The sequence below is a fragment of the Pimephales promelas genome, chromosome 14, assembly GCF_988280905.1.
Source record: "Pimephales promelas chromosome 14, fPimPro1.hap1.1, whole genome shotgun sequence".
Taxonomy (NCBI): domain Eukaryota; kingdom Metazoa; phylum Chordata; class Actinopteri; order Cypriniformes; family Leuciscidae; genus Pimephales; species Pimephales promelas.
Window position 1 is genome coordinate 5,331,901 of NC_142782.1, and position 16,531 is coordinate 5,348,431.

Here is a 16,531-nt window from a genome sequence, read left to right on the forward strand (position 1 = left end):
CAGACAATGATGGCAAAGCAGACTCTGGAGAGCTGGGTCAAAGGGGAACTGGTCGTGGAAGAATGCGCATATGGGATCGCCGCTGGGATCACCGCATATGGAACCCAGCCTAGCACAAGTTATATAGGCATACGAGCACTAAGCCTGGCGTCGGACGCTCCACAACATCCAACTGCCAAAGGGTTGCGGAGGAACGCTACTTGCTCTTATCGAGCAAGTTCGCAAACAGGTTCCACTTCAACCCATAGAGGTGCCTCGTAGAGGGGGCTCTAGCGGAAGTGATGGTGTCGACTACCGCCTGAGTTAGGTCACCTAGAACCTCCTGCCCAGGGACCAGACATGGAGTTTCCAGAGGTCTGGATGCGGGTGCCATAGGGTGCCCTGTCTCTGAGAGAGCAGGTCCATTCTCAGAGGAATGGGTCAGGGAGGGGCTGCCGCGAGTCGCACCAGTTGTGGGAACCAGGTCCGGTTGGGCCAATATGGCGCAACAAGTAAGACCTGCTCCTCGTCCTCTCTGACTTTGAACAGGATCTGTGCAAGAAGGTTCACTGGGGGAGACGCATACTTGTGTGCCAGCGCGTCCATGCCGAGGGTGCCCTTGTCAGGGAGAAGAACAACTGGCAGTGGGACGTGTCAGGGGCAGAAAACAGATCTACCTGCGGTCCTGAAGCACCTCCCTGGACCACCTGGGGATGGAGTTGCCAATCTCCCAGTAGCACCTGTTGCCGTGAGAGCTCGTCAGCTGCACGATGCAATATAAATGGCATGAAGTGACCTCAGATGCTTCCAAAGGAGGAGATGGTGGGCGAGTTGTGACATGTGGCAGGAGCGTAGACCACCCTGATTGATGATATTCGCAACATTCGCAGTGCTGTCCGTACGGACCAGTACATGCTTGCCTAGTAGCGACGTTTTGAAGCGGTTAAGCTCAAGATGTACTGCTAACAACTCGAGGCAGTTGATGTGCCAATGCAGTGGAGGCCCTGTCCACAGGCCTGAATCTGCATACCCATTGTACGTGGCCCCCCAGCCAGTAGCAGAGGCATCCATGGTGACCACAGAATGTATTGACACTTGATCTAGGGGTACACCTGCCCGCAAGAACAAAGGGTAGGATCACAGGCTGAGATTTTGACGACACTGTGGGGTAACTTGGATCCGCCACGAGCCGCTCGATCGTGGAGCCAGTGTTGGAGCGGCCTCACATGAAGCAATCCGTGCGGCATTACCTCAGCTGCAGAGGTTTCAGAAACTGCTCTTTTACTGAAATTGTCAGTACCACTGGCCCGGTGAGGAGGTCGACCACGGTGACGAGCAGACAGAGGGTTTGCGGCTGGCGGACGGGTGGATGGGCTGAGAACTGCTGGGCAAAGTCCTCGACCGCATCGCTGAATATCCCAATCTGGGAAAGATGGGCATCCAGGAACCGATATTTATCAGTTTCCCTCATATCCGCCAGGTTGAGCCAAAGGTGGCGTTCCTGGACCACCAAGGTGGACATCACCTTACCAATGGAACGTGCGGTTCATTTCGTCTATCCATGTGTCTTATTGTTATGTGAAGGCGAGGTGGATATAATCACAGCTGTATTGATCAAAAACCAAAACAAAGACGATAATCCAGGATAATAGGAACAAACACAACAGCTTTACAAACAGTGGCAAAGACAATACTGGACGAAAACTAGGGTTACGCTTTATTTACACTTTATTTCAAAAGTCAACTTTACACATTCTATTAACTATAAGTAACTTTGCAACTGCATGCCAACTAACTCACATTAGAGTATTAGTAGACTGTTAGATTAGGGTTAGTAGAATAAGTTGACATGTAGTTGCAAAGTTACTTATAGTCAGTAGAATGTCTGTTTGGGGAGCATAAAAATAAAGTCGAGTCAAGTCACATTTATTTATATAGCACTTTTTAAACAATACAGTAACAATACAGATTGTTTATTGGGGCAGTTCTCATCTGGCCTACGAACATGAAAAAAAGGAAACAGAAAAACACAGGAAACAAGAAAAAGCAAACTAAAAGTCCATGACAAAACAACACAACCATAACAAATATATCTATAAAGATTTATTAAAATTAATCAGCCATGAGGAATGAAACATGAAAAAATAACAATTTAAATCAAATCTATTTTGTATTTTTGTAATCTTTTAGCGTTAGTCTGCGAACCCCAGTTTGAGAACACCGTTTGTAATCACAGTTAGTTTACTGCAGGATTCCCGCTCTAAGCTCAAATGAATAGTTGACTGTCAAATTCAGATCTCTCTAAGCATAGGATGGGGGAGCGCTCTGACATTTAGTTTTGTTTTTATGACGTGACTCTAAGCTCACTGAATTGCTGGGGGCGGCAGTTTGATGCTAAACGGCCCGGAAGTGGTTTGTATTGATTTCTGCCTGGATTCACTGTTCTGCTTAGTACTCCATCTATTGATCCCCGGCTCAGATTACACATACGTAGGGTTAATGGAACTTATTCTCCTGACAGTTCTGTTTTTCACAGCACTTTTTCAGACCTCATATATATCTCTGTCACACTGGCATTACACATACATATTCACCTCCGCTTCAGACCTGGTCGTATAATCCAGCACATATATTTGATGGGGTCAGTGTGTCACATAGTTCGGTTGGCAGATTAGCACATTCACTCCACTGTTATCTCATTGTGTTAACGAGAGAACCGGGAATCTGATGCGTATCGATCCAGAAGAAAGCCAATACTGCTATACATTTTCATTACAACACTGATGTAGCTTTCGTCCTCTCATGCATGATGATTCATCTAACATAATTATCATTACGAACCAGTTCATGTCCTCCTGAGCGGTTAATTCAGCAGTCTAGTGGTGATAAAACATAATATAGAAACATTTATGATGTGAAACATTTTCATTAGCCATTGCGTAAAATACCGTTCAAATGTTTCAGTAAGATCACAGAAGAGACTTTTGCATTCTGTTCTCTTTTAAATAAATGCTGCTTTTTGAAGTCTCTATTCATAGTTTCAATTCAAAGAATCCTGAAAGCCTTTATCATGGTTCTCACAAAAATATTAAACAGCAACTGTTTTCAATATTAATAAGTGGAACCTGTTGTTGAGTGGTGTTCTGCCCACCGGTTAGATCCTGCTAGATGGGTTGGAGCAAAGGCTGTCTCCCTCAAAGTGTATGTTGCTGCTATCGCCGCACATCACGATACAGTTGAAGATAAATCATTGGGAAAGCATGAACTGATCGTTAGGTTTGGTCGATGAATCGTGCCTAGAATTTGGGCCGGCCAACTCTTACTTTGTCCTGAGACTCCGGCCTGGATATGGTGAACATGATTTCACCAAGTACCACATGTTCCTGGATCAACATCTTTGTTGATCCTGGATCAATTTTCCAATCAACCAGTCAGATTTTAGGGACAAGTTTACAGTTTATGTAAAGTTTAGGCTTAGAACCAGGGTGAAGTACTTAAACTTCATTGTTATTCACCTTTCATTGCCTTATGATTTTAGGGAAAAGTTATGGGTAGGGTTAGGTTTAGGGGTAGGAATTGGGTAAGGACTCCATTTTGGGACAGGAATATTGATCCAGGTAACTGTAATTGTAACTGTTAATTGTAATTGTAACTGTTAGAATTTCAAAGGATCAGCATTCTCCCCTAAAAGTGATCCGACAGATAAGTCTTAAGTCGTAGAGACTTAAAACTTTGAAGGATTGTAGTACTCACATGCAACGTCACCAAGGCTCACCCAGCTGCAGCGATCAAAAGTATGTAACGGCTCATAACTCCTACACCATTTGTCGCAAACTCAAGTGTCTTGTATCAATGGAATCCTTAACAAACAATGTCTCTGATTCGATTGTCACCTTGGCAAAATATTTGGGTATTTTGGATTTTCCAGTAAAACCTATTTTTGTGAACTTGTCATAGGTTTCCCCCCCGATCGGAACCAAAACAGTGTAGAAAGATTCTCTGTAGTCTGATTGTCAATATTTTTTTTTTTTAAAGTAAAAATTTCGTAGTAGCATGTTACTAGGGTTGGGTATCAGTTGGGTTTTATCCGATATCAGTACCTACTCGGTATTTTTTAAACGGTTCTGGTGCCTAAACGGTTCTTGAAACGGTACTTAAGAAAACGAAACCGCACACACTTTGTCAAAAAAAATAATAATACCCCTTTATTTACAGGGCCAAACTAGACACAACATTAACTTACAATATAAATACAAGTAACATAGGGTAATAATAAATAAACCAATATAAAATAAAAGTTCATATTTACATAGTATCAAATAAAACAATATTATATCAAACAATGTAATTATACTGGAGATTAATAGAGATTACTACCAGGGTAATAGGCTATAATATCGACATGGCTACAGGTTCCCATGTTTTGTCTGCTTTAACTAGTCATGCAAGTTATCTTGTCATTTACTGGTTAAACTCTTAGCCAGTTTGATATTTCGTTCCCACTGTGTCTTATACGCAGCTTTGAGTATATGAAAGAGAACGTCTCTGTGTAACCCATGTTCTCTGAATAGGGAACGAGACGCTGCGTTCGCTGCCAAATGTCTCGCGCTGCCGACAAGCTTCCTTTTTCGGCAGAGAACTCTGAGGAACAGATGATGCGCACGCTAATATATATACGACGTGAGCGTCAACGCGGCGCGAATGGTGATTCTATATCCATAGACAATCGTTATTCTGACGAGTAATTTTACACGTGAAATGCAGCCAAACATAAACGTGTGTTTAATCTCCTCGCTATCAGCAGACGTTCCGGGAGTCTCCCGCATATTGATAACGGCTCCCGGATGATCGCAAATTAGTTCAAATCTCCCGGAATCTAGAGCGAGCGAGCAAGAGCGCGCGTGCGAGACAGATCAGACAGTGCTTCAATAAACCGTATAGTGCGCGCACGTCGGAGAGGGAGAGGGAGACAGCGAGAGACTGCGTGTGTGCGCCTCATGCCACAGACTCAAGAATCGAAATCAGGCACCGAAGTTTTCATTCTTATTCGGTCTGGTTACTACCGTTTACGTCAGAACCGAGTTTCGGTACCCAACCCTACATGGTACCTCTTTTACTAAGACGTCTATCCCTCTTGAACAGAATGAGATAACTCCTTTAGACTCTGTACTCATATTTATGGGCAAAAAAAATGTCACTTTAAAAAAAAAACATGGCGATTGGCCAATTGGTGGCGCAATAAAGTGAAAAAAAATCCCTCACCAAAACAGCTATATGCAACAGTCAGTCCAATTGACTTGAAAACCGGCATGCGGTGTCTTTGTCCAAGGTGCCACCATTGTTTTCGAGGACATTCACGTATCTCGAAAACACGGACTCCGTCGGTCCATGAATTTTGAGCAGTTGTCAGACAAGGATAACGGAGGCTGATCGGAACGAAATTCGCTGGGCCTGTTTTACTCAAGGCCCTAGAGGCTTGTGAGGAATCCAAAAGAAATCGGCCCTTTCGAAAGGGTGTTTCGGGGAGTGTATTAATTTTTTTTGTCATACGTAAAGTATTATATGGATTCTAGGACCACTACTGTCAATGGAACTGTTAAATATTGGAGATTATTTTAAAAATCTACTTTCGCGAACTAGTGGTTTTTGGCTCAACCTCGATAACTGTTAAAAAGCTTTAAAACTACTATATTTCCTTAGTAAATTGTCTGTATTGGCTGTAAATGGTCTTTTCCATGTATGATCTAAGTAGTTGCATGTTTGATAAATAAAACATAATACCTTTTTTATAAATGTGATTAGAGGTCTTAAAGCACTTGGACCCCGATAATTGCTGCTTGCAGCTATATTACTTATGAGAATTGTTTATTGTGAATTATAAATCATAATAAATATAATTATTTATTGGTCATTGGAGACTTTCATTATTTGTTGTGACTAACCACAATCTTTGTAAAATCATGGTGGTGCACAGCTCCTTGTTATTTACTCCTTTAATTTATGTCCTTGTGAAACATATTGCAGTATCTGTAGTGTAAATGAAGGTTAATAATTGCAGTGTACATTATGTTCGTTCCAGTCAATGTGCTGCTAACCGGTTAACCTACTGTGCCGTAATGACGTGTTATATTGATCCACACTCTCATGTTCCCTGCACTCTTCCCGGTAAAGCCGTCCTGCACTCAGTAGCCATCACTCTCACTAACATGCACACAGATTTGGGTCAGCATTTTGTTCAGCTCTCATTATTTATGACATTGTGCTCAGATTCCATCTCCGTGTAATTTATAGATCTTTTTATGTCCTTTTTTCCTCCCCGTTCACTTAAGTTGATTGTTGTCACCTTTGCTAAGAATCCACGCTTAAGTTATTCATTCTGTCTTTTCATCTCTCTGCAGAAGAAACTGGTTCTGACATTCCACACCTCCACACCAGCAGCCTGTAAACATCTGTGGAAATGTGCTGTGGAAAATCAGGCATTTTACAAGTGAGAGCTGTCCTTTTAACCCCCCCTCTCTCTCTTCTTCACACTTCTATTTGTGTGTCTCTCTAGCATTTGCTTGTGGTTTGGTGTTTTTATACAGCACTATTCCAAGTTTTTTTTTTTTTTCTCTTTCTGATCAATAAACAATCCTGGAAAAAATGGTTTCCATTAAATAATTAAGCAGCATAACTTTAAATTTCAAAAATGATAATATTCAAAAATAGTTCAGAAAATCATCAGCATATTAGCAGAAAATCATCACTATATTAGAATTATTTATGAAGGATCATGTAACACTGAAGACTGATGCTGATAATTCAGCTTTGAATAAACACAATTTGAAATAAATTACGTTTGAAATATATTCAAAATTAAAACAATTATTTTAACATTTTATTTGCATTTTTTTTTTTTACAACATTACTGGATTTACTGTAGCATTAGAGACAAACCTTGGAACAGTGGTGTATGGGTCAGTCTCTAGTACTAATGTAATGCTAAAATAATTAAATGTATGTAAAGTATGTATGTATATGTATTAACCCATGACTTTTCTCTTTTTTATGCCAACCCTGTTAAATACAAAGTCTTTTGGAGTTATTTAGTGAAAAATATGTCTGATATGAGTGATTTTTTTTAGTTAAAATGTTTCACTTTGATGGAATTCTGTGACAATGTAAGTTACTAAATGAAATATGGAATGTTAAACTTACCTTGGTTTGTTTTTCATGATTTCACTCCTCAAATCATTACTTTTTTTAAAGGGATACTCCACTTTTTTTTTGGAAATAGGCTCATTTTACAACTCCCCCAGAGTTAAACAGTTGAGTTTTACCGTTTTCGAATCCATTCAGCCGATTTTCTGATTTTTTTGAAGAATATCAGTTTCTGGTCTCATTGACTTCCATAGTATATTTTTTTCCTACTATGGAAATCAATGAGAAACAGAAACTGTCCGGTTACTGATATTCTTCTAAAATATCAGAAAATCAGCTGAATGGATTCGAAAACGGTAAAACTTGACTGTTTAACTCTGGGGGAGTTGTAAAATAGAGTATCCCTTTAAAGAATGTCACAACATAACAGAGTTGAACAGAAAAAAAAAAATATATGAGTTAAAATTCAGTGAAATATACATTTTTGAAAATAGATTTCGCATATAATGTGACTAAGTTCTAGATCCTGGTGATTATATCAGTATGAGGTCATGAGGACAAACACAGCACACGAATGGCGCCGCTTCCTGAGAATGACCCTGATATAAGTGCCGCTGTCTCTTTCTCTGTCTCTGGTTACTATGTGTGAGTGGTGTCACATTACTGTAGAAAGCCCTTTAATTAAGAGCTTTAATGACAGCAGGCCTGCACATATCAAACCAGGACACTGGCAGTTATCCCTGTCTTCATATTAACAGCACACACATCAATCAATCAATGACAAACTGCCCTCATGAGCAGGCCACACAGTATCAGTACACTTTTTACACTGATTATCTGCTAGAAAATCTGCTGAATTATGCTGAATGGATTTATATATTTATAGCAACAACTGTTAAATGGAAATGAGAATACTACAGCCTGTAAGCTGGAAGAAACAGCAGACACAGACTCTGTATGGTCCTGCTTACTGGACATGCATACTGCTTACATAAACACATACTTTGTGACTTTTCATCTCACTTTTTTTGCTCACAATTTTGATTTTATTTAAGCAAAGCAAATTCAGTCATAACTAAATGTTAATGCATTTCTCTGATTTAGATGTGCAAAGTCAAGTCAGATAAAGACTGTGTCCAGCAGCAGTATATTTTTCAAGGGAAGCCGATTTCGCTACAGGTGAGATGATTCGCCTCTATGTGCTGTTTACCTGATAAGAGTAAATGATATGTCAGACATGCTAATATGACAAATTTCATTTGACTTCAGTTTGATTTTATTTCACATTATTTAAGTGGATCAAATGATTGTTTCTGGTTTGATTCCAGTGGTCGGGTGGCTAAAGAAGTGATTGAAGCCAGTTCAAAGATTCAGAGAGAACCTCCTGTTGTACACAGGTCAGCATCCATTTTCAATAGTTTTCTTACTGTATTTAGATGACACTTCACCCAGACAAACTGTTTGTGGGTTAGAAGGTCGTGGGGATCAGGCTCTTTATGGTTTTGAAGGGTCATAATATACACGTAGCCTTTTTTTTGGTATAAAGTCCACTTACTGTATAATCCATGCTTTCTTTGACCATTTTCCATCCTCACGCTGACCCTCACAAATAAACAAATTATATTGTGGATAATGTGTTTTTGAGACAATGTACTGTATGTAATGACCTCTTTTCCCCTTTCTTTTTGTTCTTTTTGTACATTTAGCACTTAATATGGAAATAATATTCCTGAAGTTCATACTAAATGTTATGTTTTTTGACATTGATTGCATGTTATTTGCAATTAAATGAAAATGTGTTAACATGTATTTAATAATTTATTAGTAATTTTAAATTAATTTGTAATCTTAGATTTGTAATGATAAACTTGCAATTTTGTATATTTAAAATATTAAATTTAATCGTAAATTAAAATCTTACAATTTTTATGATTTTTAACTAAAACTGTTAATTTGACATTATTACAAAGGGCACCTTTTAAAAGTGTCCTTAAGTGTTCTAAAAAACAGCCGTGAAAGTGTACTCTCTTTAAGTATACTTAAGTAGTTTTTTATTTCAGTAGTATTATACTATTATAATATCTGTAAGTACACTTTTAAAAATATACTTTTAAGATTTTAAAAACATATAAGTGTAAATAATAAAACAATAAAGTACACTTCTCAAGTGTTATATTTGAAATAAGTGATGGCAATAAAGCAATACAAAAATATTTGTATTTGTTAATTGGCTAACAGACTAATGGTGGCGACTGGTTCTACGATCTACTTGGGCGTACGTTGCTCATGATGCCTTGAATTTTGAACGTGACATGTATCAAACCCTTTTATTTAAAAAAACTTTGTTTTGTGAAATGTTGTCTTTCTGTGTCTGCTTTTGTGGGTGTTTCAGATCTCAGTTTGGCCAAAGCAGAAGCTTTACTTCACTCAGTCATAAACAGCTCATTATGAACATGGAGCCCCTCCTACCAGCATTGAGCTCCAGCAGAGAAAACAGAGACTCCTCAGCAGACATTGGTAACACACTCCTGCATGCATACACACCTTAAGGATAAACCCCTCCAACTGTAAAAAAACAAAAAAAACTTAGACCGCTGAAATGAAAATGACTAAAAAAATTTTTTTTTATTGTACAAGAAGGTGATTGACTGATCTGGTATAATGAAGAGCAAAGATATGACTTATATGATATGTAAACTCGCTAGAGAAGTCAGTAGTATCAGAAGAAGGGGACGGCAACAAACATGCTGGCTCGACACCATCGAAGCAGACACCAATATGAACATTAAAACTGTTGAAAAAATCAGTGCTCAATGGCATGGAGAATGCTCGTTCATAAGGTCGCCGAAAGTCAGATACGACTGAATGGGTAGATCAGCACTTTTAAGAGAACTAGCTTAGTCAGGTGTGGATGAACAACATCTGGAGGTTTAAGCACTGCTTTTCACTGACCTTTGAAAAAAATGACTTAATTTAGTCTTATTTTAGAAATGCTGTGTGGCCACCTAAGCATTTTCTTCCAGCTGAAAACGCCAGGCAGCCAAGCAGGGTTTTTTTTTCAGTTAACATGACTAGTATAGTTTTTGGTTGGTATGATATGAAATATTCATGGAATTGTTTGTAGTATCTGATTTCATAGTTTGTTTCTGAAGATAAAAATGTGAACACGACGTAAAGCACTTGCTTTAAAAGATTTTGTTCTGTCTTTTTGCCGTCTGTTGTTGTTTTACAAGCAGTATCCCACCCCTCCTACACTGTTATTGGACGACTGGGTAAAACGTTACAGTGATGAGTTTAACCCAAAGTTGAACATTGTTTTTCTCTCGGCAACCAGAAAAAAAAAAAACCAAATGTGCCATGCACACCGTGAAATAGACTTTCCGCGCCTTGTCACGTGACTGGTGTTTTAAATACGCAGCACTCCCATTGAAAACAATTGGGGAAAAAATATACTGGCCTTAAGAAAAAATGCTTTGGTAGACACACGCCCTAAATAAACACATGTAATCTCACATGATGCTTTTTTCACGCCAATAACACAAGTTAAAAAGTCAAACACTATTGTATCGCCCATTGTATATTTTGCATGAAAAACTGACCTAGTGCACCTAGACGTTGTTGGCAGGTAACTGTCACCGTCCCACAGGTGGGACGTTTGCCACTATATTTTTAAAACAATAATATCTTAGTAAATACCTTAAATAATATTGACAAACTATATATCATTTGAAAGCTTACAATCTCTAGTTTCCATATTTGGTGACTGATTTTCAAAATATATTACAGAGGAGCCATAATTTATCAATATAAAACAAGAATATTTTCATACTCATAAGGCGTGTTCAGACCTTTATTTTAAAATAGCAGTAAACATGAACAATCATGAAAAAATGGTAGATACCCCAGTTTGTTTTCATGCCAAAAGTTCAAAAGATAGAATCCATTCAATTATTTTGAAAAAAAAAGGTCTGAAAAGTTTGAAATATCAAGAAAAAAATAATAAATTCACCATTTGTGATGTGGCAGCTAGCTGTGACTTACATGCGTGTTCTTTGTATGTGTTTCTTAGAGTTTCAATTCATATCAAAATCTGCCAAACTTCCCATGCTACTTCTGAATAGGATCTCTACTTCAGAAATTGTATGAAAATTGTGAAAATAATGGTTCAGATCACTCAAAACACGAATGGAAATGCAGGCGCCCTTATATGGGCAGTAATGGAGTCTGATTGTGCCCTAGTGAAAAAGTTTGGTACTGCGCTCAAACAAAATCTTACTGAAAGCTCATTTTTTGAGATATCAACCTAAAATTTAAAACACAACTTGTTCAGATTTTTGGCTTTGATCTTTCTGCCATTTTAGAGTAGCCCAGGTTTTGAAAATATATATTTTATGTAAAATATGAATAATTAATATTTTTACATTGTACATTTCCATAAACTCAAACTTCTATAACTTTTTTTCTGTTTCACTTTCTTAATTTATTTCACTTCTACAAAAATCTGCCAAATGTCTTCTTTAAAACAAGACCAATCATATGTCTATATTCCAAAGCGTTCTTGAATTACAACCATTTAAGTTCGAAATGTGCATTTTCATGTCTATTCAAAAAAGGGGGGGTGACAGTTAACAGGATAACACCCCCCATTCTCAAGGGAAATGTTTAAAGTGAGCCGATGAGGTGCTGGTATCTGGAGACTCCAATCATAGCTTTAAAAATGCTTGTGAATTTCCCTGCAGACAGCATGTTAGCAGTGATTAGATAAGAGGCCTGCTCGGGCTTGTGCTGTTAGAGGTTTGCATTAAAGCAATGACACTCAAGTACACATGCCAAAGGAGTTAGAAGCTGTTGGTTTAATGATGTCCTTGACTTGAATCACTTAGCTGTTTAAACTCAGATCAATCGGAACAGAGTGAGGAAGGAGTATGATCAGAGTGTTTCATGTAAAGGTTTAGTCACGCAATTCTGGGGAGATAAAGCCGTGTAGTCCACGTGAGGAGTCCTGAAGCTGGTTCATCAATACTAAGCCCCTTAAAGATCAAGTTACCGGAGGACAGGACAAGGTTTTAACAACTGAATGTCACACTGGCTCTTCTCAGAATTTCCCTGTTCATCCTGTATTAAAATAATGTACTACGAAATGCATTATAAACCCATTTAGCTAAATTTTTTTTTTACTGATTCTCTTTTCATGCTTGATCAACTTATTTTTCACATATTTGATATTGTTGCAGCTCTTCTCTTGTAAGTCTGTCAGAAACGTTCTGTTTAGTTCCTGTCTCTATGAAGCCCCTCCTTCCGAAAAACTCAATGTACTCTGATTGGTCGGCTGGACCAGCGTGTTGTGATTGGTCAACTGCTTTGAGCGTGTTTGGGAAATGTCACACCACTTACAAACGCGAGTTTCAACACACTACTAACTTAAAATAAAGAGGCCTTGCCGCTTTTTTTGCATTTGCCTTGGGTGGAAATCACTTAAATGAGGAATATTACGAGGTGTTCGTTCCCAGAAGAAAACTCTAGAAAGTTGAAAATGCTAAAAAAGCACAATAAGACTAGCCCATCAAGATGTTAGGTCTGGGAACTCACAATTGGCATACTTCAATTCGAAAGACTGCTGTTAGCCAATAGTATCTTGTTTGTTTTCAAGTAGCAGGGAAATCGCCTATGGAAATCACGCCGCAGAACCGCCACAACTCTGCCGTCATTGTGTTAAGCCCGCCCACCAACTCTATACACGATGTGATTGGCCTGACCAGAGTTAGTTTTTTCCACTTCGAAAGCCAACGGAGAGTTCCTAGACCACACTGTCTGCAAAATCATGCTAGGCTGCGTCTAGATTTCTAGGCTATAATAAGACCTTTAAAAAAGGTTTTTGTGCAGTGTCATTGGGGATTGTGTTCTAATGTCAAACTGTTTCAGTTTTCCATCGTAGAGAACAGTGACCCATACATGAAAATGGTACTTTGGGACAATGAATCTGTCATATTCATTTTAGCTATTTAAGGGGGACATTCACAACTCAATCAAGACAACAGCATAGCTTTTGATTAAAGTAGACCATTTGTTGACTCGGATCTTAGATATTACAGTGGGTTTCCAAATCCCACTGTCTATTAGATATTGCAGCTTCATCACGTTCAAAGGCTTTTTAATCTATTATGCAGGAATCAAGGCATGCTGTGATTACTGCAAGGAGTTGATTTGTTTGATTAGACAGTGTTAACTGATTTTGGTGAGAAATATTTAAATTGTCTTTGAGACTTACACACTTTTGTTTTTTGTTGCTTTGCACCACACAACAGTACTTCTAGAAGCCTTAAAGGAATATCTGACCCAAACATTTACTTAGAGTTCACTTTCATGAAATGAATGCACTTCAGTGCAGTTTTTTTAATAATGTTAAATTAAAAGTTTTACTTTATATTTTAAAGGAGAACTCAAAATGAACCTTTGGTCTAATTACACATTGTTACCTAGTCAACCGTTATCTGAGATTTGTTTTCATGATTGCCGAATGTAAATAGTTTTATCTCTAAAAACAGTTTAGCCTATAACGCTAGTATAACGCTAGTATATAGGGCACAAAGTAATGAAAAATAAAAATCGCTTGTTATTACCACTAACAAGGCTCAAAATAGCCCCACACTAACACGGTAGCATAATAAGGGTCCCTACATTCAAACCGAAGCATTGAGAACTTTGTCAGTGTCCATACAGTTTAATAAGAAGATATTTTATACACATAGTCAACTTTGCGAAAACGGCAAGAAGCCATCTTTGAAAAATAGTCTCTACCAGTCGATCTACGAGCGCCGATCCAAGTGCGCTGAACTGTGCAGAATCTCATATGGTCCGGAAGAAACGCAAACACTAACCATTTTCTTCTCTTCAATATGTACACGTAGCCTACTGTTCACGCTCACCATATCACCTTATTGACATCTCACCAGCGCACTTGGATCAGCGTTCGTAGATCGACTGGTAGAGACTATTTTTCAAAGATGGCTTCTTCCTGTTTTCGCAAAGTTGACTGTGTGTATAAAATATCTTCTTATTAAACTGTATGGACACTGACAAAGTTCTCAATGCTTCGGTTTGTATGTAGGGACCCTTATTATGCTACCGTGTTAGTGTGGGGCTATTTTGAGCCTTGTTAGTGGTAATAACAAGCGATTTTTATTTGTCATTACTCTATGCCCTATATACTAGCGTTATACTAGCGTTATAGGCTAAACTGTTTTTAGAGATAAAACTATTTACATTCGGCAATCATGAAAACAAATCTCAGATAACGGTTGACTAGGTAACAATGTGTAATTAGACCAAAGGTTCATTTTGCGTCGGAGTTCTCCTTTAAATGTATACTAAAAATGCAATACAACTTAATTACAACTTTATTACAGATATGTTGAGCAACATCATCCATTCACTTTAATTGTAGGAGAAAACTAGTTATTAACAAAAGTAGTTAAAACGAGTTAACCAAAAGTTAATGCTGCGACAGTCTTTTTATATATATTTTCGAGGCAGAGTACAATTGTGAACAGCTGTGCATTTATTTGTGCATTAAATTATAGCTGTCAAAGCTTACAAAACCATGTATAATATATGTTCGTTTTGTTGCGTGTTCTGCAGCTTTGATTATTTTGAGAGTTATTTTGAGGAGTTTCGAAGTCGCAATCTAATTGGGTGAATTTTACAGGATGTCCGGGAGACGTGTCTGTCGCATTCTTTATCAGTCCACCTGGAAACAAATGCTGTGACTCCAAAACCCCTTGTGGAAGAAGAAAGCCATTGTGTTTACAACTGTGTCTATAAGGGCTTACCAGGCTCAACTAAACGCTGGACTTTCAAAAGTGTGTGAAGTTCGTGGCTCCATTGTTGCAGTAAACTTGCACAATGTTCTTGAATGAATCATTTATTAGATCCACGCCGGTCTGTTATTGTAGGGAAATCGAGATTATATTGGTATGCTCCTAAACATGACGCAGAACAAAATGAACTGTGATTGGTTCCGTTACATGTCAGTCAAACGTCCTCTTGGACGGTCCTTGGCCAAGAAAAGTTGCGATAGAGTTCAGACCTTCTTCCGTCAGTCTGAAGATCTGGCTACACGAGAATCACAAACACCAGCTCAGTTATTCTCAGCACTACAATTCCCAAAATCCTTCCTGCTCACCAACTGCTTACACTCCACAATTACTTGTCTATTACCTTCATTAGAATCTCTCTACAAAAGCCTGTATTTCTCACAGTTACCGGTGTCTGGTCTCGTCAATCCTTATGGAAAGAGTGTTGTTACCACCCATACAACTGACCTGACTCCTTACCTGAACTACTCACCTGATGAGATTCCTGCCCATCATCGTCCTCTATCTTCTTGTCTTCTGATCCACCTGTTAATCTACCACCATCACAGCCCCTGCAATGGACAGAGAGACTATTACAAGTTAATCTAAGACTGCTTATTCATCTATTTAGTGAACAATCACCGTATTATCCTGCTTGCTCTTTGCTATCTTCTAAAAAACTTCTGTGAACTTGAGTTACTTCTACTCCTTCTGTATTGTGACAGAAGACCAGACCCTAGAGATGAGAAGGAGCATGGTAATTGCGTCCATCAATGTTGCCCCCTTGAATGGCAAGGAACTCATAGAGGGAGTGACAGTTTTTTTTTTCCAGGGTGGCAGATGCCTGGAGGAATATGTAAAGGAGTTTGTTGATATCAGCCACTGAGCCACATTGCAGTGACCTCACCCTGATGGAGGATTTTGGTGTGGGCTGGACGGAGATACTTGCTTTGTGATGCCGCGAGGAGACCTATCCTGGACGCTGGAGAACTACATCAACTTCGTGCTATGGATAGATGGGTCCTCATTCCTCATTGTATCTATCTATCTATATACTATAATATATCTTATCCATCATGGGAGTTGTGACTACAGCCACCCTTGACAGAATACAGGACCCTCCAAGTGAGTAATATAAGGAAAATATGGGCTCACCAGTATTACGTTGCCTCATGACCTGTGAGCAGAGGGCGCTGGAGGAATATTGGTATGACGGTGCTCCAGCTGGATGACTCCCCGTTCAACAAATGCGAGGCAGAAAAGCCCAGGCCTACCACAGAACAAGTGCTAGAGCCTGCTACCTGGGTCTCCTTGTAGGCGAAGTGTGCTGTGTTAAGTCCATCTCAGAGCCAGGAGAGGACCAGATCCAGTTTCCTCCTGAGTCCCCAGCCTCGATTCTTCAACTTCCACACCGGTCCTGGCCGGCATGCTCTGGTCCTGTCTTGAATTCTTCCTCGTCAAATGTTCCCACCCGATTCCTGGTCCCATCTTCTTCGCTGGTTCTGTCGGCTCTACCGGTGTCGCCATTCCCCTCGACTCTGCCTGCGCCCTAACTGTGC

The 16,531-nt window shown here is 39.1% G+C and overlaps 1 protein-coding gene across 1 annotated transcript in view; it reads left to right on the plus strand.

The window, feature by feature from the left end:
* The window catches only part of frmd3 (FERM domain containing 3), a 59,266-nt gene that overhangs the window by 36,089 nt on the left and 6,646 nt on the right, over window positions 1-16,531 (plus strand). Inside the window, exons 10-13 of the mRNA XM_089119313.1 lie at window positions 6,378-6,466; window positions 8,224-8,298; window positions 8,448-8,516; window positions 9,512-9,636. Coding sequence (XP_088975439.1) covers window positions 6,378-6,466; window positions 8,224-8,298; window positions 8,448-8,516; window positions 9,512-9,636 — 358 coding nt within the window. The remainder of the gene's footprint in view (window positions 1-6,377; window positions 6,467-8,223; window positions 8,299-8,447; window positions 8,517-9,511; window positions 9,637-16,531) is intronic.